The 22,226-nt window shown below is 50.7% G+C and overlaps 9 protein-coding genes and 1 non-coding gene across 10 annotated transcripts; 3 read left to right on the plus strand and 7 right to left on the minus strand.

The window, feature by feature from the left end:
* Window positions 1–981: 981 nt before the first annotated feature.
* PC9H_011539 (uncharacterized protein) lies at window positions 982–2,655 on the minus strand (the record flags this gene model as incomplete). Its single annotated transcript, XM_036781023.1, has 6 exons — window positions 982–1,026; window positions 1,078–1,166; window positions 1,233–1,287; window positions 1,338–1,440; window positions 1,491–1,832; window positions 1,880–2,655. The coding sequence occupies 6 exons, from the start codon at window positions 2,653–2,655 to the stop codon at window positions 982–984; spliced, it is 1,410 nt and encodes a 469-aa protein (XP_036626878.1).
* A 157-nt stretch (window positions 2,656–2,812) lies between these two features.
* Window positions 2,813–3,763, plus strand: PC9H_011540 (uncharacterized protein; the record flags this gene model as incomplete). The annotated part of the gene is made up of 2 exons (XM_036781024.1): window positions 2,813–3,256; window positions 3,311–3,763. The coding sequence occupies 2 exons, from the start codon at window positions 2,813–2,815 to the stop codon at window positions 3,761–3,763; spliced, it is 897 nt and encodes a 298-aa protein (XP_036626879.1).
* A 131-nt stretch (window positions 3,764–3,894) lies between these two features.
* On the minus strand, window positions 3,895–5,564 carry PC9H_011541 (uncharacterized protein; the record flags this gene model as incomplete). The annotated part of the gene is made up of 5 exons (XM_036781025.1): window positions 3,895–4,033; window positions 4,080–4,903; window positions 4,958–4,970; window positions 5,027–5,371; window positions 5,437–5,564. The coding sequence occupies 5 exons, from the start codon at window positions 5,562–5,564 to the stop codon at window positions 3,895–3,897; spliced, it is 1,449 nt and encodes a 482-aa protein (XP_036626880.1).
* A 498-nt stretch (window positions 5,565–6,062) lies between these two features.
* On the minus strand, window positions 6,063–7,258 carry PC9H_011542 (uncharacterized protein; the record flags this gene model as incomplete). Its single annotated transcript, XM_036781026.1, has 4 exons — window positions 6,063–6,448; window positions 6,510–6,944; window positions 7,007–7,045; window positions 7,102–7,258. 4 exons carry the CDS (start codon window positions 7,256–7,258, stop codon window positions 6,063–6,065), a joined length of 1,017 nt encoding a protein of 338 aa, XP_036626881.1.
* A 736-nt stretch (window positions 7,259–7,994) lies between these two features.
* On the minus strand, window positions 7,995–9,460 carry PC9H_011543 (uncharacterized protein; the record flags this gene model as incomplete). The annotated part of the gene is made up of 5 exons (XM_036781027.1): window positions 7,995–8,174; window positions 8,229–8,877; window positions 8,933–9,078; window positions 9,126–9,210; window positions 9,264–9,460. 5 exons carry the CDS (start codon window positions 9,458–9,460, stop codon window positions 7,995–7,997), a joined length of 1,257 nt encoding a protein of 418 aa, XP_036626882.1.
* A 686-nt stretch (window positions 9,461–10,146) lies between these two features.
* PC9H_011544 (uncharacterized protein) lies at window positions 10,147–12,121 on the minus strand (the record flags this gene model as incomplete). Its single annotated transcript, XM_036781028.1, has 9 exons — window positions 10,147–10,280; window positions 10,329–10,605; window positions 10,661–10,765; window positions 10,822–10,913; window positions 10,970–11,255; window positions 11,310–11,374; window positions 11,433–11,531; window positions 11,587–11,673; window positions 11,725–12,121. The coding sequence occupies 9 exons, from the start codon at window positions 12,119–12,121 to the stop codon at window positions 10,147–10,149; spliced, it is 1,542 nt and encodes a 513-aa protein (XP_036626883.1).
* A 686-nt stretch (window positions 12,122–12,807) lies between these two features.
* Window positions 12,808–13,241, minus strand: PC9H_011545 (uncharacterized protein; the record flags this gene model as incomplete). The annotated part of the gene is made up of 4 exons (XM_036781029.1): window positions 12,808–12,858; window positions 12,914–12,963; window positions 13,024–13,063; window positions 13,119–13,241. The coding sequence occupies 4 exons, from the start codon at window positions 13,239–13,241 to the stop codon at window positions 12,808–12,810; spliced, it is 264 nt and encodes an 87-aa protein (XP_036626884.1).
* A 166-nt stretch (window positions 13,242–13,407) lies between these two features.
* On the plus strand, window positions 13,408–14,861 carry PC9H_011546 (uncharacterized protein; the record flags this gene model as incomplete). Its single annotated transcript, XM_036781030.1, has 5 exons — window positions 13,408–13,845; window positions 13,905–14,229; window positions 14,277–14,464; window positions 14,527–14,614; window positions 14,665–14,861. 5 exons carry the CDS (start codon window positions 13,408–13,410, stop codon window positions 14,859–14,861), a joined length of 1,236 nt encoding a protein of 411 aa, XP_036626885.1.
* A 1,036-nt stretch (window positions 14,862–15,897) lies between these two features.
* Window positions 15,898–17,626, plus strand: PC9H_011547 (uncharacterized protein; the record flags this gene model as incomplete). Its single annotated transcript, XM_036781031.1, has 8 exons — window positions 15,898–16,216; window positions 16,271–16,357; window positions 16,411–16,509; window positions 16,566–16,646; window positions 16,696–16,950; window positions 17,007–17,085; window positions 17,151–17,189; window positions 17,251–17,626. The coding sequence occupies 8 exons, from the start codon at window positions 15,898–15,900 to the stop codon at window positions 17,624–17,626; spliced, it is 1,335 nt and encodes a 444-aa protein (XP_036626886.1).
* A 581-nt stretch (window positions 17,627–18,207) lies between these two features.
* Window positions 18,208–18,295, minus strand: PC9H_011548. The gene has a single exon. It is a non-coding gene; the product is annotated as a tRNA-Ala (tRNA).
* Window positions 18,296–22,226: the final 3,931 nt, after the last annotated feature.

Consider the following 22,226-nt stretch of genomic DNA (forward strand, 5'->3'; position numbering starts at 1 on the left):
ATCTGAAGTGGCGCTCCGTGCGTTACATTTTCCCATGTCGCCGGCTGAGAGCTAGCGAGTTGACGGCGGTATGGGCTCATCTACAGCGAAGGTGCGTAATTTCGGACGCGAATGGCAAGTCCCAAAACAGAATGGGTCGCGACTGACCCTGTTGCGCGCTGATCAGGCTGTCGGCGTTAGGATGCTGTTTGCCTTGCTTAGGTCGGTGATACGCGCGACGGCGGGTCGGGTTCCGCGGCGCGCTTGCAGGGAGACGGCGGCGTGTCTATACTTGGGTGTGCGTACACAGCACATTCGGCGGGATGCAACATGCACTCACGCCCCAGTAGCCCCAAGCGAACGACACGAGCGCAGGAGTATACTCTAATAATGAATCAGTGGGTTTGCCGATAGGAGCAATCTCGGAATGCCGGTCCAAAGCGGTATCCTGGACGACTGCAATTGAGTTGAATTGAATACGTGCGATCTGACGCGTAATGAGCCTGGCGATTTATTCACATATGCACATTTGCCTGCGTGGAGTGTACCAAGTGTGCACTAAGCGGGCGAGCAAACGTATGGATGACTAGGCGCACCGTTGTCCTTCGATCGCAGTGCCGTAACCCGTCGGTACTCACTTACAAGTTAGGCACCCATCATCAGCAATCTACTCTTCCTATCTTTGAGGGTGTCAAGACAAACGATCCATACACAACTCCGTCTTGAAACATGAAAACTTTGACAGGGAACAAAGATTAGCCTGCATAGCATATACGCGCCAACGGGCGTATCAAGTGGCCAACTCGTCATTGGATATCGAACGACGAGGGGAATGGACGTACAGAGACACAACGAACCCGCGGACTAGCAACTCCTCTCACGCCGGTGTCTGCACGCCCACGTTCCCCATTCCGACCGTGCATTAACTCCATCTCACAAATAAACGAATAACGATAACCAATCAATGTCTACGTGTCATCCACCCCGAGCACCCCGCTGTGCCTACCCGCTGGTCGTGAACCCCGCAACGTGCAGCACCGTCGCAAACTGCAAAAATACACAATCAGCACTCATTCTATGTGGCTCTCCGCACTTTACCTGAACCTTCGCAATGGCCTTCACTTGCTCGAAGTCGTAGCCTTCGCGGTCGCTCACATCGCCGCTGTTGTGATACATGGGATCGGCGACTGCAAGCAAGCACGGACGGTAAGCGATCGTTGGTAAGAGTTAGTTTGTGGGAGTTAGTGACTCACTCCATCCCGCGCGCTCGAACACCTGCGTGGACGCGAAGCCCTGCTCGTGGAACGACTAGCAAAGCGCTTAGCATCGGGACCTCCCGCGTGCCGCGTATAACATACCTGGTGATCGCTGCAGCACGCCTTCGTGAAGCCGACCGTCAACTCCGGGCTGTACAGCGCAGACACGTTGGACACTAGCTGCACGACCGCCGGGGTACCAATCCTACACAGCCCGTTACGCGACGCGCCGCCGTACATTGTGCATGCACTCACGATTCTGGGAGGCCCAGCTGCAGGGGCTCGTTAGGGGCTCGGTAGGCGAGCATGTCTGCCTGTATCATCATCGTCACATTCGCGCCAGCCGCCCTCAGCTCGCGTGCGTATGCCCGCGATCCCACGAGACCCTGCTCCTCACCAGCGAATGCGACCAGCTCCACGTTCGTGTGGAATTTGACCTTCTTGCTCGCGATAGTTCGGGCGATCGAGAGGAGGGAAATGGTCCCCGACCCGTCGTCGTCTCCGCCTGGCGCACGCGTGTTGCCGAAGGATCCACGGCTATCGTAGTGAGCACCAAGGATGATAGTGGCATTCGTTTTCACGTCTGCATTATAGCGGCTACAAACGGCATTACTACCAAGTTGCTTGTGAGTGTTCACACGTACCATATGACATTCGGTGCGAAGCCTTGGGAGAATGCCTTGAGCGTGCAATGTGCTCCCGTCTCCTCGAAGCGATCTTTCAGCCACGCAGCCGCCACTCGACTGCCATCTGCGAACGAGTGCCGGGAGACTATTCCGGATTTGCCGTCTTCACCCGTGAGGAAACGAATGTCATTGCGCATCTGGGGGATTGAGATGCTGTTCACCGTGGCGGCAATATCTGGGCTGAATTTCAAGGACGACGTGATGTGCTTGATCCGCTTGACGGCATCGGTAGGAACTGGGTAAGAAGCTATCGGTGAAGACGGAAGCAACGCCGACTTCCACATGGGGGGAATGAGTGTGTCGAGCCGTCGAGCAATTTCGCGATTCACGTATACGAGGGCAGAGGTATCCGAGCGGTAGAGAAGCGCACGATCTGATGTGCTTTCAAGTGGCAACTGGTTGGAGTCGTCATAGTCACCCTTGGGCGATATTTGATAAATGAACGTGTCCAGCGCCCGGGGAAACGGGGGGTGCGACGATAAGAGCTCTTCGCTAGCTGGTGCTTGATAGACCCATGCTAAAACATCGTCTGGACTGGGGGTATAACCAGCCAATGCTGCGTCCCCCCCACTCACATCAAACGATGTGAGGCATTCGAGGTCTCCAAGGTACAGACTTCTGGTTGTTGCGTCCCCGTGGTTGTATATCCCGTAAAATTTGCTAGAAAGACAAGAATCATGAATCGAAGCTGGTTGGAGAGGTGCCAAAAGCAAACCGAGCGCGGTCGGGGTCATGGTGGTAAAGATAAGAAACGGCGGCAGCCCGAGCGAACGCCGCTACGGGCTATAAGTCACGTGATCATATATATCGCGTCGTGAGAGAAATTCTGGAGGCAAACCAAGTTATCAAACGTTGAGGTCGCGTATTCAAATCCTTTACGTTGGCGAGGATATGACTGAACAACAGGCAGTCAATGCTCCGCCTCTTCTTCTACCAGAAGCTCTTGGATTCTCTCCTCAGCTTCTACTGGACGATATTATCAACATCGCCAACAATGCTGTCACAGACGCCGTCAATGGTTTAGAGGAATTTCTGCAGCGGTGGGCTGATGAACGTGCCAAGAAGGAAGGGGGCAGCGATACAATGAAGGAGTCCGAATGGGATCCAACAGGCGAGGTCGAGCAAGGCCTTGTCGCCTTCCAAACGTTGCTGGAGTACCATACTGACGTCGCGTTCGACTTCTTCGAGGCTTGGTCGCTTCGAAACGTATTCGCTGTGCCGCCGGATTTGCCAATCGTACTGCCCCACCAGGAAGGTCTCGACCTGACACAATCCCCTGAGAGGGAGAAGGAGCTCATGGACGAGATAGTCGAGTTAAGACTGCAGCTGCAAGATGTGCGTCCCACTTCTTGTTTCTCCCAATGCTTCTCTCTCTGACGAATATCTTAGCAACGGCGTCTTGGAAGAGTGCTGACGCGTGCCGTACATGTTTCCCGAGCAGGGCGTCGTCGAGCTGAAAAACGGCGGGAGCGTCTGTCCTTCCTCCACGATCCTACGTTCGACACCATCGAGGGCCTTCCTCAGAAGTTGTTCGAATTGTATAAATCAGTGTCAGCACTACCTGACCTTGACCCGGCAACACTCTCCTCGCTCACGCAGTATCGTCTTTCGGACCCTGGTAAACGACCTTGGGAAACCAGCAAAACTGGGTATCTCAACTGGGCAGTGTCTCAGCTACTTGTCCGCGCGAGGGAGCGGAATGCGGCCGAGGGACGGCGGACTGGGCTTGACGAAGACAACGAGCGGGTACAAGAAGTTGGCTCTGCAGATCAACTGAAGGCTGCCATTGAAGCCATGGATCGTGTTCAGGCAAGCCTGGAGATGACCACTGATCTATCCTAGTTTCGTGATATTTATATGGATGTCGTATTGTATGTAGATTTGGATGATCTTTTATGTACTTGTAGCAACCTACCCTCACTTCCCTATATTTCGAACAGCTTGAACGGACGGTTAGTGATTGGTCCACAAGATTAAACACGACTAACCTCGCCCTTGCCCGTCTTTTTCCTTAGTTCCAATAACTGCTCAGCTTGGCTCTTCCAGTCTTTCTCGACAAGAGCACCCAATCGTGCTCCCAGCGATGCCATCGTCATGTTTGGTACAATATATCTGTCCTTGGTTTAGAGAGAGCATCGTACTGTGACAGCACACTCACCTGTCAATCGGATGATCAAGTGCGTCTTTCACTGCTTTCCATAAACCTTCCCCATCGCCTTTCTTGACGTTGTAAACGTAGGGTGGACTTTCGTACTTCAGGCCGTCATGTTGTGCCTCCCACTTTGACCGATCGTCTGGCTTCTTCTTGTCCCAATGCATGATTGGGTTGATAAATGGAACACCCATGCATAGCGCATCATATGGCGTGGGGCTCAAGACTGGTCGGCCAATGCCAATCAATACGCGGCTCATCCCCAAGTGTTCGTAAAATCTATGCTTTGGCATGACGCCCATATTGTCGATACCCTCAGGCGGAGGCGAGAGAACCGAGGAGTCGTTCGAGAATCCAGCGACGAGCTGGATGGGAAAGGGAGGTACGAACGACACGCCTTCCCAAGCAAAGTCCTTGCCGAAGAAATAATCGAGTCGCTTGCCATAGACGAAGCCTTGGTTGGGTCGTTCATCCATAGGCATGATCGGAATCTCCTTGCAGGCGCGTTCGACACTGTATCCCAGATATACGTTGTCTTTCGAGTTTCCCGGACTGAGAAGCGGGAAGTTTTCTGGAGAAAGCGTCCATTGGTTACCCAGTGGGTGGCTGGAACCCGTCCAGAAATGCATCGCAAGCATTTTCCAAGCGGGTATTCCGAGCGGATGGTCCTTTGTCTTGGTGCATTGAGGGTCTTTGAAGCAGCTTTCCGCGTCGGAGCCTTCGCTGATGATGATCTTGACTAGGTCGGGGTATTGCCTATAGGTACGGAGGAGCTCAGAGTTGTGTGGCGCGTAGACGGCGGTATATCCCATTTCCTTCAAAGACAAGAGCTGGAAGTATCTTCAATGAGTTCTCATGTGAAACGATATGGACCCCAAACGTACTATACTTATCGCCCTGTAGGATGTTGAGTCTGAGGCGCTGAGAAGTCGAAGTGGAATGAAATTACTCACCAAATATCCTCGCCCGAAGTATGGCCTGCTATCGAGTCCTTGAAGTGCGGCGAGGATAACAGGACAATGCTGGTTTGGTTTTCTCCACACCCGCCGTTGGCCAGACACTTGAATAAGGCATGCATGGTCTTGCTGTTTTCGTTCTCCCAATTATCCGTGCGGTTAGCCATACCTTCCGGCCAAAGATGAGAAACAACGGAGCCAACGTAGTTGCTGCTTGCCGATGATAGTGTCTTCCTAAGCGAATATCCAGAGAACACGTCGATTGTGTACAAGACCGTACTTATGAATAGCAAGGCGGCAGCACATAATAAAATGTACGCTGAACGTTTGTACCAAGGAGGACTAGTTGGCGGTAAATGGCGTTAGGCGGGTGCTTTGGTAGGCCGTGGTTTCCACAGTTGACTCACCGTTTAGGCCTGTCGCGATATGTGTTGGTGTGTTCGCCCGGAAGAAGGAGTTCGTAGGCTGGATCATTTTCTTCGTTGCCTTCTGGCTCGTGCTCGTGCTCGCCTCGCCAGTGCATTGTGTGGTCCATAAATTTAGAATAGATGAGTAGAATGTGGTTGGCTGACAAGCGGATGTCGTTGCGGAAGCGAATTCGGTCACATTTGCCCCCTATTTCTCCTATCTCCACAATGTTGTTCCAGGAAGTATCTCAGCGCTTCCTCGTCTATTCCACCATTTCCCTGTCAGTGTGCTAGTCTGCGTCGATTTCGAAGGACGATCAGTGGAACTCACATCACTCGCCATCACAGCTCAAGCAGTATGCGTCACGGTATGAGACTGCTCAGGCCTGAGAGTGCAAAGACTTGAGGGAAAGAAATGGAACATGGCCCATTTGAACTAACCACTATCTGACGAATCTTCTTCAGCGACTGGGATCTTGCAACAGTGTATTATGGGTTACCTATGGACGGGAACAACACACTAGCATCAACATAAATAAGTGGAGGACTACCACAAATGCAAGAACCATTGATGGCTAATGCAATGAAGGGGTCGAATGAAAAGCACTCGAAAGTTGGTGAATCAGCTAACTGTCATACGCAGGCGGGGGAGCGTCACCCAACACGTCGCTCCGAGCGCTGGTGGCTACTGAGGTGCTTGGGGCATGTGTCAGGTGGGTGCCACCTTTCATCCCCAGTGGCGGCCCAACAGTTGTCGAAGTCACTGGGGCAGGAAAGTAACTCGAAGCACCATCTCCCATGGATGGCGGACTCAAACTGGCGGTAGTTCCCCCTCCGATGTGTGATGGAGCATATGCTAAAGACGCAGGATCCCATAGTTGAGCAGGATCGAACTCCTGCTGCGGCGTGTGGGTCATAGAGGATCGGATGGGCAAATCACTTCTTGTATCAGACTGATTTGAGGGTATTATGGGTGCGACGAAAGGGTGTACTTGATGTTCAGCCATTTGCCCTTTTTAATGTAGGAGTCGGTAATGAGAACCCGACTGTTAATAGCAACGGAGCTCACTCACCCATTGTTTGAATCTTTGTGCGACGCCTGGTAAACCACCACGTCAAGATCAACAGGATCGCCAATAAAGCCAGGCCTCCGACCACGCCTCCCACAATTGCTCCGATGTTGTTACTCGACAACGACGAGCCGGAGCCCACAGCTATGGTCGCAGTTTCAGTATTAGAAGATGTAACTGACGACGTGGCCGACTGGGAGGTCGGCTGGAGCGTAGTTGACGTAACTGGAGGCGCTGTGACGGCAAGGAAGTCGATGAAGATGCGGCTTCCGGCATCTGCAGAGCGTCCCACCAGCGTATGTGGCATGTTCGGAAGGGTGGGGGATTGGTAGAACAATTGTTGATATATAACACCTTGAACAGGCCTTCCCCTGAATACCACAGGTGTTGTGCCATCGAGCTCGTAGGTGGAGTTGGGACTGCGGCCCTCGCTGTCTACTCAGCCAATGTTGTCAGTGAAAACAGGCCTTCGCGTGAAAAATGCACCATGGGACCCTCACCGAGGTTGTCTATCGTCCCAAAGACACTCACAGAAGTACCTAGAACCCATCAGTGCTGAGGACCTGACCAATCTGCAAAGTTGAATCAATCTCACCTACAAATGAGAATGTGAAGGATGCTCCGGCTGTGAACGTGTAGTGTGTTGTTTGATTGTACTCGTTGTCACCTCCCATTTGTTCCCATCCTGCAGAATATCGGACTCGAGCATCGGCATCATCTACAAGATAGGTGTTGGGGTCAGACATTGCCATGGAACAGCATGGCACGGTCCAAACGCCAACAGCTCCTCGACCCTGAGTTCGTTTATCAGCGCCCCTACTGCAGAGATTCTTGAAAGTCTATGGTATACTCTACGTCCTCCATGTCCTGCGCAGCTGATATGTGAGTGAATGGCTCCCTATCGCCACATCCAATACCGCGTACTCACACTCTGATGGATTTGTCTTCCAAAAGTTTTTCATCACCGCTAAAACACACCGAAGTGCGAGCGGCGCATCTACGCGGAGTGCACATAATGGCAACAACCACTTCTAAGAGGATCGACTGTCATACTCTCGAAGAGAGGCTGGTTTCTATCAGCCTAAACAACCACATCGTAAATGGTCACTTCGATAACCGCCATGACGTCGAATCCCAATTCCCTTGTCTTGTCTCCTGAAAAGCCAGTGTCAGTCTCGCAACGCACCGTCGTCTCGGCCAAAGGGGTGATGACGGCTACCTCGAGGATGGCCTGCAGGCCTGGCTGGTGGTCTTGGGGTCTTTTCTAATCTATTTCTCGTCCTTCGGCATCATCAACAATTTTAGCACCCCCCAAGCAAGAAGCTCATCCTACCAAGTCATCGCTCGAGCTGAAGTGCCTGTTGTCTGTAGGAGTTCTATGTTCGCGAATACCCTTCGAGTCACTCATGAACGAGTTAAGGTAGCAATTTTTTCTCTATCAACATACATTCCAAGCAACTCGATACTATATTGCGACATTTTGCACTATCATCGGAAGCCAGCAGCATCGCGGAGCGTCCTGACGAGAACATCATTCGAATCACCGCCCGCTTCCCACATCGCAAACCCCCGAAGTTGCTTCACCTTGATAAACATGCCCTTCATTTGGAACGACCGTTTATCGTCAAACGAAATCATAACCTCGTTGGCAGTGTCGTACACATATGACTACAACGTTGCTGTATCAGCGTCAAATCATACAATTGAGCATGGAAAACTTACGGTTTGACTACACGAATCGAAACGGTATGGCACACCAGGCTTTGGCGTCCCATCGGCATTGAGGAGCTTGGCCTGGACAATACCCCAGAAATTGAAGTTGCCTCCGGGCCCGCTAGTATTACCACACTCGTCCACGCCAGCTGGGTCGTCCCACTTATCCCCCGTAGGTGGCTGGGATTTGTCAAAGGGCGGGTACGCGGCTAATTTCGTAGTGCTGCCTAGTTCAAAGGCTTGGGCACGCCGAACGCGGAAGGAATGTCCGTACGCAGGAACGCCGAGGACAATCTGATCCAAAGGCATACCAGCGGTTGACCAAGCTACAATAGCGGAGGTTGCTGATCCGGCTCTATTTCCTTGGGCGGCACAGGAGTCGAACAGAGGTGCGTTTGGGCCAACGGCGGGCGACCACGAGCCCCATATATCGTAGTTCATGATGGCAATGTAGTCCAGGACTTTGCTAAATGCAGACACATCAGTAGAGGGTGTACCGTCTGCAGACGCAAAAGGCGTGATCGAGACTGCAGCGCTGAGGAGCATATTTTTTGCCAAAGGGTCACGGCGAAGTTCTTGGAGGAAGGCTAGGAAATTGGGGGTGTCAGAGGGTGATATGGTATTGCAACCAATGCCCTGTCGACCAGGGTATTCCCAACTGTAGAGAACCCGGGTTGTTAAGACAGCTGAACCGCCGAGGATTGAAGACATACTCAAAGTCGACACCGTCAAGGTTATACTTCTTGACAAAATTCACCACGGCTTTGACAAACGCTTTCCGGCTCTGAGCGTTGGCGACGGCGGTTGAGAAATATCTTGAGCCGGTCCATCCGCCAATGGCGATCAAGGGTCGAACGTTCTGAAGAACAGTGAGCATGATTGGGGACGAAATTGAACTAAACTCACGTTATTCCTGGCTTGCTTAACGAAATCTGGCAATACACCAGGATTAGAGCCTTCCAAACTAAGCCCGCCGTCCTTTGTGACGATGCTACGACGAAGTGAGAAAGGCGATCAATAAGGATCAGAGGTAGCATCTCTCACGCAAATGAATACGCCATCTCAGTGTATTGAGACCAATTGATCTTGCTAACGGGGTAACCTTGGTCGGCGTGCCATCCTGCAAACCAAGCGGTGGCCACCTTTTTGGTTGCCAGAGGGACAGTCCCGCCATTGACGATGCTGCTGAGGAGAAAGATGGGGAGCCCTATAAGAGCCCAGGGGACATAGACTGTGCGCATGGGTAGGATAAGGGGCGCGATGGCGTAGAATGGGGATATGTGGCGGGTAGATGGGAAGAGGGAAAGGGCAGCAAGGTCACGAATTCACGAACCCGCGCTTTTATAGAGCGATCCAAGTTAGTGAGTCTCTGATGATGCTCGAGCTTCGATCACATCCGAAGAAACACATCACGCTTCTTTCCTGGATGCGCATTTGTACCAAGGCTCGCCGTCGTTAGGATCCGCAATTTCACGTAGTTACACACTGCCAGAATGTCTTCAGGAGAGTCGCAGCTGCTTCGGCGCTTTGGCTTCCACTTCGATGTTCACGGATTGGGCGTGTTTGGCATCACCAGGGACACGACGCGTGAACAAGCGTGCTGAGGGTTTCACTTGGATCGCGTATCTTCTGATTCACCTGCGTGAACTTTTGAAACATGGGCGAAGCGCTTGTGGCTAAATGTCGTGCTCACCGCCAGGGCTGCCTCTCGAGCCCGACGGACTAGCAGTCATTGCAAGCTGCCATGGAACAGGAAGCAAGCGTCCCCAATTTCCGCCCGAGTAAGGCCGTGTATGCGAGGTAACTCAGTAGCAGGAAAGACGAGAACCTCACAGTGCTGCAGCAGTGCAAGGAGCTCATGGTGGTCAAGCGGAAGGAGTTCGACGAGCGCATGACATGGGTGTATATATTCGCACGGTCAGCTAACCTAATTGGTACCGTACGGGTGGACATTTCGTACTTCGTCAAAGTGGCTCAACCCAGTGCACTGACCGCGGCGGATGCATTTGATCATCTCTTGAGCGACATCCAATCCCTCAGTATATGCGCCGTGTAGGAAACCTGCCTTCGTTGATCAAATAGTAGGCAATAACGTAACCCCAGACGCACCGAAGTACTTGAAACTCGTCGCCTCGCCGGCAAACCAAAGCCTTTCACGTCCGCCGACACTAACGCTTGCGCGAAAGTTATCATGATGGTCGCGCGTAAAGGAGGCTGGCCAATTGGAATACGATCCTCTGTACAGCGGATCAGAGTGCCATCGAGGGAAAAAGAAATCAGAAGCCGGCGGGATGTCTGTCTTCGGGAACATAGAACGCAGGACCCCCATCACTTCAGATTGAACTTGTCGGTCCGGAAGAGCCTCGATACGCTCGCTGTATTGCCCCTTTGACGCGCAAGGGTCAGCGAGCAGATGAGGTAGACCGAATGTGCAGACGCACAGTGACTGTAACGAACAAGATTCCCGAACCCTGGAGAAACTTTGGGTGGTCGAGGCTCTGCCAGACGGGATAGCGGCCCCTTTCTTTGTCAGCGTATAAGCCCATCTGTGGCGTACGGTTTCACGGTCAGAGGTGGCAGAAGGAAAGAGAAGTAGATTCACCTCCGTGTCAAACCAAAACTTGCGCTCATATTTTAGAAATATCTTAGTATACGTAGTCATTGTCAGAGACTGAATCGCCTCCATCTTCCAATCTTTGTCGCAAACAGCAGTGTAAGTTCAATTTGTGCACAGAAGACGGACATCGTACCGGGTAGCTCAGGATCGAACTCGACATCGTCATTTTGAAGCACGCCCAAGCTGAACGTACAGAGCACGTAGTCGCCCGAAATCGATGTCCCGTTCGCGAGTGTCACTTGTACACCTGAATTCCCGTATCTGACGCTTTTCACCGTCGAGTTCAGCAATAACTGAGAAGGTCGCAAAAATGCCTTTGCTTCTTCGGTTATAATAGTTTTGAAACCGCGCTGATCGATGGAAAGTCGGTTTTCGTCGGAGAAGCCGCCTTGGTCGGTGTCGAATGTGAAGTTATTATTCTGATACAACGAAAGAAGTGAGTCAAAGCTAAACACATCCTGGAACACCCTCACCAATCCTGCAGCTACCAAGGAGCTTCCTGAGGGGGTATCTCCGTACTCCCAATCAAAGTTCCAGTCTGAGCATGTAGAATAAACCCTTGGGGCAAGAGTACAGGACTGAAAGCTTAAACTTACATTCAGCTGCCCTAGCATGGGGAGATTGAGGTTTCGCTCCCACAAGAGAATATCCCGCACGAGCGTTCAAGTCGACAAGATTGCCGGCCACTCTCTCGCCTAGGGTTGTGTTCGACTGGTGGAAATTATTCTGCCTGAACGTGGGTAGACGTACCCGCTAGTTCAGTTATTTTGTCTAGATTGTCTACTGCATCGTCGACGACGTCGATATAATCCACAGGACCCGCTTCATCGTAGGTTACTAGAGAGAGTATTTTGTATCATACGCGAGTGCTGAGGGCGTTGAACTTACTGATGCTCGAGTAGTCGTTGAACACGGTCGTCACGTTATGCTTTCTAGCCAGGTCCCAGATAGGATTGGACGGTCCGCCCCCCACTTGAGTTCCTTGCACCCAATTCGCCCCAAGTTCGATAGTCGTGCCGTTCCCAAAAGTATGCGAGCGGAGCCGCCCACCGATCTCGTCCCGCGCCTCGATTATCAGGAAGTTGTCGAGCCCATTTTGATGAAGCGTTCGTGCCGCGATAATGCCTGCGACGCCGCCCCCGAGAACCAGGATCCGTGGATTGGACTGCAATGAGTCGCGAGTAGTGGTATCGCCTTGAGAGAACGCCTGCACGCCTGCATTAAGGGAGACAAGGCACAATGTCAATAGCGCCAGTCCCCGCAGTATGGGCGATAACGCAGTCATTTAGGTACCAGCAAAACCTAGACACAGGGAAAAGCCGCGCTCGAATTAGAGGGCGAGTTCATTCCCTCGTTTTTTGTCCCCTTTATACTCTCTAGGCCCATCACTTCTCCAAGGCCGGAAGAGCCCATGACCATGAGGGCATCTGCTAAAATTGACACGGTGAGTGTCGAGAAGCATGGCATAACAATGATAGATAAGTCATCACTAACCTGAACGAAAAGGTACACGCGTTTGCTCGTTGTAAAAGCTGTACTAGAGTCCAGCCTTGCGCCCAATCTCGCAGCAGTCGACGACTCACCTGCGAGTCCGCCACCGCCGCACTCACAATATCAGTGTGTCGCTGCGGACAATATTCAAGTACGCGCCGGGACGGCTGCTTGTCCTTTTAGTTCTAGGAATCATAGTGTATCACTTGATATCGATCGTCGCTCGCTGAGGACTGAGATGTTGACGGTATCAGTCCAGGAGTGTTCTCACGATCAGTCCAGGAAAAAACATGCTGGGATGAGGCTCGGGTTACAATCAAACCATGAATCCGGACTGAGCGCTGAGGTACGGACTTCGTTCATGGTAGAGTTTGATGCTCCTGATGGCGGACTCATGGGGCGAATGTTTATTTTCAGAGACAATATTACAATTTGGACACCTTGCAGCCAACGACGGGTACTACCAACGACGAGCGCCGTTTAGGCGTTCTTGGCCAAATATGCCTCGTATTGCTTGGGTGTGAAGGTTTTCTGGAACGGATTTATATACGGATCATCGCCAGTGCATCGTTTGCGGGGTACGTACCTGCGAGAATGCGTGCATTTGCGCTATCTCTTTCTTCAGCAAGTCATTGACTATCACCAGAGCTTGTCAGCATCATATGCACCAAATAGGGTGGATCAGAATATCTTTACCCCAACGATGGCGTGCCAGCGTTGTTTTCCCTTCGAAAGCCTACTCGTTACAAACTGTGAGCGTCCTTGAACCACGAACTTCCGTTACGACGCACCTCGCTAACGAGGATGATGGCATAGTTCTCCCCGCACCCATTTGACTGATCCTCGATTTCGAGGTGCATCACAGGCAAAGCGCCTCGGATAACGGTCTCCAAAACATTTGTATCAACGGCCATGATGTGGGATGCGATTGAAAGACGATCTGATAAGATGGCTGACATTTATCTGATTAGATATGTTTTGCTTCCGTCTCTATTTTGGACTCGGTGGGTATTCTGTTCAACCGTGGGTGTTATCTTGCTTCTGATCCTATCGCGAGCAAGGCTGATATCGGCAACAGCAATGTCTTCCCCAGAGTATCCTGAGCTATACGCCGCCGCGCATAATTTTCCTGCAATAGACAACCACGCTCACCCATTGTTGAAGGACAAGCATCGCCACGCTCTACCATTCGAAGGCCTCATTTCGGAGGCCGAAGGGGAGGCGCAACAAGACTCTGTACACACGATAGCTTGCCTACGTGCCACTCATCAACTCAGCGAACTGTATAAACTCGATCCAAATACCACGACATGGAGTGATATTAAGACAGCTAGGGATAAGATAGGTTACGAGGAGCTCTGCGAAACCTGCTTCAAGCCAACCGGAATTCGATGTATCTTGATCGACGACGGCCTGGTCAACACCAGCAACAAGCTATTGGCGGAGGAGTATCATTGGCACGATCGGTTCACACCGTCCCCCGCAAAGCGTTTGGTGAGAGTTGAAGCGGTGGCGGAGGTGAGTCGCTGCTTGACGTCTGTTCTATTTATGTACTCATTAAGCTCGTTGATTGGCAGGAAATTCTCAAGGAAGTGATCATACCTCATCTCTCTACAGACCACCTACAAGTCACGCCCATCCTTGATGCTTTCAAGAGTAGATTGTCGGAGACACTAACTGCATGCGCTCACGACCCTAATGTCGTCGGGTTCAAGTCGATTGTTTGCTATCGCACCGGTCTTGACGTCTCAACGTTCTCCCCGCCTGCCAGTCTAAAGTTCTCCCTACTCGATATATTCAAGGTGTACAAAGACGAAGGGAAAATCCGACTCGCGCATAAGGCACTTAACGATCACGTCGTACGGACTGCCTTGGAAGTTTCCACAATGCACCGCAAACCTGGTAAGCAAATACTCGACCCTCGATATGTATGACCTATCCGAGTACAGTGCAATTCCACACGGGACTGGGTGACAACGACATCACTCTTGTCAACGCTTCGCCGTCCAAGCTGCAACCAATCATCAAGGCTTTCCCTGATGCGACATTCGTACTCCTACACTCAGCGTATCCGTTCACTCGCGAAGCCGGCTATCTGACAGCTGTCTACTCAAATGTATTCCTAGACTTCGGCGAGGTGCAAAACTTTTCTTCTCGTTTCTTCCTTGGCGAATAGCCTGTTCAGAGAATCTCCCAAAGGTCTTTCCGTTTGTCTCCGGGCATGGCCAGCGAGCGATCATACAACAGGTCCTAGAACTGTGTCCAACGAACAAGATTTTATGGTCTAGTATGTATATATCTAGATTCTCCTGCCCATAACTGATGCGAGAGCCGTAGCGGATGGGCATTGGTGGCCAGAATCCTTTTACCTTGGTACTATCCAGGCGCGCCAGGCTCTATATGAAGCCCTCGCCGATGTCGTCAGACACGGGGAAATCACCGAGGCACAGGCTGTTCAGATTGTTCGAAATGCTCTGTTCTACAATGCTAATAGGGTGTACGCTTTGGGGTTGGAGCCGGGAATATCTGCTTAAGGCCCTAGTCTCATACACAATACTTGATATCCGGGACAACAATGAAGGCAATTACTGTGGTAGTATTACATTCTCAAGAATCTTCGCCGAAGTTAAGCCGCTGCGCTTCGACCTCTTCTTCGAACAAGAAATCCTGTGTCAGCCGGTCTCTACAGGGCTGGGGGTGCCTTTGACCAACCAGATGTTCGCATTCCTTTCAGATATCGAGTCAGCGGCATTGACTGAGGGCTTGAGTATGAAAGCGGGAAATGAATCTTGCTCTGCGCACGTTGCTGACGGGCAATCTTCAAGATTTTGCTAGATAAATGGAGAACTCGTATCCACGAGTTCTTCCAGGTACGTTTCCCAACAAAGATGCACTACTAGCGACAGTTCGAGTGATAAATTTGTTGCAGGAAACCTTCACGCCTAAGCCAAGCCCAAGCAACACGAGCCATCCCTAGCGTGACCGTCTTTGGCCAGCGAAATTCTCATATGCAAAACAACACTCATAGCAGCATCCAAAAGTGCCCCAGCGTTGGCTTATCCTTCGATGCATAGCTGTCCTGAGTCACATCGTGGTCACAATATTTCTCCTGGTACCGACCCACATCAACTGATACTAGCTGCGATCTGCCGCCAGAATAATTCCTATTCGAAGTTATAACTCGGATGCCCTAGCGCTTCTTTCAAGATTGGTCGCCAGTAATCATGCCAAGCCTTGCGGCCTTGGTTCGCGGGTGAGTTGTCTATCAATGGGCACTTCGGACAGAAGGAAAATATGTCATGTATGCTTTTTATTTAGGTTATGGCCTTCATTACTATGCCATGCTTCTCGGACTTTCACCCTGCGCCTGACCATAGACTATTCTGGCTTTGAAGAGGTGAAATGGGGCGTATAAAATGGATGGCTCTCTATACAGTAGAGAATGAACTTACCCCTCGAATCTAACGGCGACATTACCGTTTACATATTGTCTGCAGTATTTTCGAGATGGTTGGGATATCGTCCATGCTGCGAGGGCTGGCAGTATTGCCATTCTGCCTCAGTGCAGAAATGCAGGTACCTCCGCAAGCGAATACCAACCCGAACGCTAAGTCCAATCCAAGAATCCTCATTCTCGGGGCCGGTGTCGCAGGTATCACTGCAGCCCGAACGCTTTACCGCAACGGTCACCACAACTTTCTGGTAATCGAGGCTCGAGATGAAATCGGTGGTCGACTCCGCTCGCACACTTTTGGGAACGGTACAACTATTGAGTTAGGCGCGAATTGGGTACAGGGGACTCAAGTAGGGGACGGACCGTCCAATCCCATCTGGGACCTGGCTAGGAAGCATAATGCCAGGACTGTGTTTAATGACTACTCGAGCATCAGTGAGTCTGGCGGTCTCAGCCCTCAGGTGTTATTCCAACTTATCCTATTGATAGCAACCTACGATGGATCGGGTCTTGTGAATTATACCAACGTTGTTGACGATGCAGCAGATAATCTGGACAAAATCAGCAGATTGGCGGGTTCGTCTGCCCGACACCAGAGAATACTTTGATCTGACAGTATACGACTCTAGGCAAGAGAGTGGCTGACAATCTTGTCGACTTGAATGCTCGAGAAGGATATTCTCTCGTAGGAGCGAAACCTCAATCATCCCATGATAAGGTTGCGGAGTGTACGTTGGAGATTTCACTATATATTTGCTTGCAAAACTCATTCCGCGTGTTTTAGATTTCAATTTTGACTGGGAATACGGGGATACCCCTTCAGCGACCTCTTTGGCTGCCGCCGGGTTGGTAAGGGTATCTCAAGGTAAACGTCACTCATTCTGCTCGTTGATCGTAATCATGATTGCACATAGGTACCTTCTCCGACGAAGCCCGACTTTCCATTGATCAACGTGGCTTCAAGGTCATCATAACTGCAGAGGCGAAGGAATTTCTGCGGCCTTCTCAATTACTACTATCCTCGACGGTCAGAACCATCGGGTATGCACGTTCGGGCGTGCGGGTCACTCTGGCTAACGGGACATTGATTTTTGGTGATTATGTGCTCTGTACGTTCAGCTTGGGCGTGCTTCAAAATGACGATGTCAGGTTTGAGCCTGAGCTACCCGGTGCGTTGTTCGTCTTCTGTGTGAGGTGTTGGCTCACAACTCCGTTTGCGACAAAGATTGGAAGATGGAAGCTATCCAATCTGTGACCATGACTACTTACACCAAGGTATTCCTGCAATTCTCGCGCAAGTTTTGGTTTGACACTGAGGCGAGTTTACCATCCTCTCCTCTCACATGGCCTGTCTCTTATTACACTGCAGTTGGGACTTTATGCCGACAAGGAAAGAGGACGCTATCCTGTATGGCAGAGCCTCGATCATCCAAAATTTCTCAACGGCTCAGGTATCCTGTTCGTTACAGTCACGGTGCGGCCTCGCCTTCCACCCATCGCATCTTCTTGCTGACCCTTGACTCGCCAAAGGGCCAATACAGCGAGCGTATCGAGGCTCTTCCGGATCAACAGGTACAGTCAGAAGTGATGGGGGTCTTGCACTCCATGTTTCCGAAGACAGATATTCCGCCACCTTCTGATTTCTTTTTCCCTCGCTGGCACTCCGATCCGCTGTACAGAGGATCGTATTCCAATTGGCCAGCTTCCTTTACTCGCGAGCACCACGATAACCTCCGCGCAAGCATTGGCTGCGGTAAACGAAAAAGGCTTTGGTTTGCCGGCGAGGCAACGAGTTTGAGGTACTTTGGTACGTTCAGCTTTCTGATGTTATCTGTCATCTATTGAACAAAGGCAGGGTTTCTTCACGGCGCGTACATGGAAGGATTGAGTGTCAGTCAGGAAATGATTGCATGCATTCGTCATGGTCAGTGTGCGGGCCAGAGGTCACTTTGACAAAGCACCCGTCCATACGGTAATTATTGGGCGCACTTTCATGACTGCACAGTTGGCGACTTGAGGAATCGTTCGTATACTTCGACGGAATCAAATATTGTCCTCGCTGGTCCTTGGCACCGAACACGCGTTGATATCGTCACAACACTCACTACACCCTCGCTGCCTCATCTGGGGGAAACGTGCAAACATGGGATCAAATCAGAGAAGGTGCCAGAAAATGCAGATATAACTGATATGAAATAGGAAAACATAGAGGCAAGCGTGGAAGAAAAGTTATGCCGGATACTGTATCACTTCGATGATAAATCAATTACTACTCTTCTGCCTTTTCTGACTTCGGGTCCTGTTTTCCCTCAGGGTAATAAGGAGTACTACGGTACCCACGATGTCCGAATGACGAGTAAAACTCCAATGCGCATCGGAGCGTCGTTCAGCACGAAGTTTTAAGGGAGATAGGGGGAAAAAGTAGCTGGACACTGTGGGGATTGAACCCACGGCCTCATGCAATCACGGAGCTTGTCGTGCAAAGCAGGCGCGCTACCACTGTGCTAAGTGCCCTTTCCTTAGTCTCTCCTATGCTAGAGTAAGACCTGAACTTTATCTAACAGCAAGACAATTCACAAATGAAGCAGAGTCGACCCCCTATCAAGCATGTTACACTATTATTGGCCTTATTGGCAAACTGAACATTAGCACTGAGAAGACAGGTGTTGTCTTCTCTCTGGGCAATAATGGCCACGGGGAACACAATAAAATGATTTAGTTTCACAGCAGTGAAGACATACTCAAATTTATTTAGGACACTAGATCGTGCCTCTTCTTCTTCACCGGGCTTGGAGTCAGAATCCTCTTGTATGTCTTCCTTAAAAAATGCTTGATAGCACCTCTTGGAGTGGAGGTTGAATACACCTGCCCTTTTTACATATCAGAATCTGTGGAGGCAATCTCAAGATGGCCAATAGTGTTGTGCATGCACCTTCACATGATCATGACCATCAGGACATGAGTCAGACCACAGTCTGCAGTAGAACTTCATAGAAGGATCTTACTAATGGTGTGAGTCATACTGACTAGGTATTGACTGCAGATATATTTATGTCATAGGTAGATTACAGTATATAAGGAGCCTGTATCTGTCTACTGTAAGGGCAACCTCAAGATGGCCAGCAGCGCAGGCCTAGCAGAGGGAGAATCCAAAGAGAACAGGATAGGGATTCTCCACACTAGGATGTGAAGTATATACTTTAGTAGTGTGGGAGGGATGCAAGATAATTGTACAGTACATCAGTGTTATAGGCGCATCCAAGAAACCCCTTAGGGGCTACTAGGGGTGCATTCACATGCGTTCCCGGCTATGGGCTCGGGCTGCGTATACACGCGGCCACTCAGACTTCTCGGATTACACACTAAGTACATATTCGAGCACACTGTACTTACTATGACCAGACTCATTGCTGTTTTGTGAACGCGTGGACACCATGTGTTTCCCAGTATATATTCCTGTACTGTACATACAGTTACCTTAGTTCAAATATTAGTTCCTTTCCGCATTCGCATCCTTGCCTCTCCGTTGAGGTCTTCCCGTCTCATCCTCTCGCCTCCGCCCGTACCCTCGGTACCCGCGTAGGACTCTCTCCGGAAATACAGGGCGTGGGAGGCGTAGCCAGTAGCTGAAGCCAAGCCCGTATGTTCTCGCTTCCCTTGTTCCCCTCTGCGCCTCTACGTGGAGCCGCGCACCTGTGGGTCCGTGTACCCCGAGCCCCCTGTGAGTGTGGCTCTTAACAATCAGCCACAAGTACAAATGAATATCACAAGGTACAAGGGGGCATGTGATAATGGAGTAGAGGGGGAATGTACAGAAGTCATGCCGGTAACCTGGGGAAGTGGGAAGGAATGGGAAGTAACAAAGTGGGGGAAGGGTGTAGAGGTTGTCCAGATGAGCCCCAAAGTGTACAAACAAGTCTGAGTGAGTCCAGAGTGGGAGAACACTTTGGAGTCATCAAATATGACCTGAATGTGAGGGAAGAGGTGGAAGAGAAAGGGAACAAAGAGGACAAAGAGGATGTAAATAAGAGTCTGTGGAATGAAGGAAAGAGAAAGGAACAATGAGAAGGGATAGGGATAGGGGGAATAGGAGAAAATAGGAGTGTCCCCTTACATCTACAATCTACCAGTGCTCTACCCAGAGAACTACCTAAGTGTGCACCTCAAGCTACATAGCTACAAGTAGTATTAGCTTTAACAACCAGTGAGTAGACATTAGTCTTTCACTCAGTGCACACTTGTCCTCCCCATTAGGATTGATGGACAGATGCTCATTCAAAAGGTTATGGGCCCTGAAGATGCCTACTGGTGGACCTTGCAGTCCTAGAAAACTAGCAGCAAGCACACACTGGTAGTAACTATGTCAGCCATAACCTAATCTCTGGCTATCAGTGTTGGGGTAGCAAACAGAGGGCGAGTGTAAGGGCAACCTCAAGATGGCCGACAGCGCAGGCCTAGCAGAGGGAGAATCCAAAGAGATGAATAAGACTAACTGCAATACATGAGAGAGCTGCTCACCTAGCAGAGGGAGAATCCAAAGAGAACAGGATAAGGATTCTCCATGCTAGGAAGCGAAGTATATACTGTAGTAGCGTGGGAGGAATGAAGGGTAACTGTACAGTACACCAGCCACAGGTACGAACGAATATCACAAGGTACGAGGGGGCATGTGATAATGAAGTGGAAGGGGAATGTACAGGAGTCGTGCCAGCGACCTGGGGAAGTGGGGACAAGGGGTAATGAAGTGGGAAAGGAGGATAGAGGTAGCCCGGACGAGCCCCGAAGTGTATCTACGAGTCCGAGCGAGTCCGAGCCGTCCGAGCGAGTCTGAGGCGAGTCCGAAGCGCGGGAAGACTTCGGAGTCACCGGACGGGGCTCGGATGCGAAGGGAGTGAACGGAAGGGAAGTGGAAAGGTAAGGGGACAAAAGGAAAGGAAAGGGAATGAAGGAAAGGGGAAAGGAACAAGGAGGAAGGGGGCGGGACAGGGGGAATAGGAGAAAATAGGAGTGTCCCCTTACAGCGAGCTCCTTGCAAACCAAAAGAGTCAGGTATCTGTATGCGGATACTGGTTAATCAAAACAGGTAATGCAAGTTTGCACCACACGCAACTTGCTTACCGTCTCGTTTCATCTCTTTATCACAGCCATCCGTACTTACAGCTGATTATGTATTCATGCACACAACTTGCGCTTATATATGTGTTGCTCCGTTTCTGTAAGGGGACACTCCTATTTTCTCCTATTCCCCTGTCCCTCTCCCTTCCTCCTTGTTCTTTTCTCCTTTCCTTCATCCCATGGACTCTTATGTACTTACATCCCTTTCGTTCTCTTTCATTCCCCTTTGCTCCCTTTCCTTTCCACTTTCTTTCCGCCCACTCCTTTCGCATCCGAGTCGCGTCCGAGTCGCGTCAGGTGACTCCGGAGTCTTCCCACACTTCGGATTCACTCGGACTCACTTGGACTCGTATATACACTTCAGGGCTCGTCCGGGTTACCTCTGTCCTCCTTCCCCACTTCATTACTCTTCGCCCTTACCTTCCCAGGTCGCTGGCACGACTCCTGTACATTCCCCTTCCACTTCATTATCACATGTTTCCTCATACCTTGTGATATTCGTTCCGACTTGTGGCTGGTGTACTGTACAGTTACCCTTCATTCCTCCCACGCTACTACAGTATATACTTCGCTTCCTAGCATGGAGAATCCTTATCCTGTTCTCTTTGGATTCTCCCTCTGCTAGGTGAGCAGCTCTCTCATGTATTGTAGTTAGTCTTATTCATCTCTTTGGATTCTCCCTCTGCTAGGCCTGTGCTGTCGGCCATCTTGAGGTTGCCCTTACAGTCATCTGTTACCACATCACTCTCCGATTCTCTCACCAGTGTACCCAAACTCTTGTCCTCGGGAAAGAACTTTACTATGTTCAGTGAGTGCTTCAAGATTGGGGTTGATGCGAAGGGTTTTGGGGGGCATTTCAACGGCATGATGCTGTGCCCACCAGAGACAGTTGCTGCAATTGGTGGAGATGAGGCCGACACCAGTGAAGCATTGCCAAACCTGGCGTTTACCCAGTGGAAAAAGGACGAAGCGGCAGCGCAAGCTTTGCTGACACAGAAGTTGCCTGATACAGCACTGGTGCTTGTTCTTGGTGCCTTGAACGTCAAGTGTTGCTGGGACGCAATTGTAAAGGAGTACTCAAAAAAGGGCATCTATGTGATGGCCAGAATGTGTCGAAAGTTCATGGACTCGTGTTGTGGCAAAAAGGAGGATGTACAGGAGTTCCTCAAACAGTTACGTGTACATCGAGAGGAGTTGGCGGCATGCGGAGTAACCATTGATGACAAAGAATACTTGATGGTCGTTGTCAGCTTGGTTCCGTGGCATCTGCAATCATTTGCCTCCACTATCTGCAGTGCAAATCATGTGGCAGGAAACACCCTTGATTCCA

This window comes from Pleurotus ostreatus (genome assembly GCF_014466165.1).
Source record: "Pleurotus ostreatus strain PC9 chromosome Unknown scaffold_9, whole genome shotgun sequence".
In the NCBI taxonomy this organism is placed as follows: domain Eukaryota; kingdom Fungi; phylum Basidiomycota; class Agaricomycetes; order Agaricales; family Pleurotaceae; genus Pleurotus; species Pleurotus ostreatus.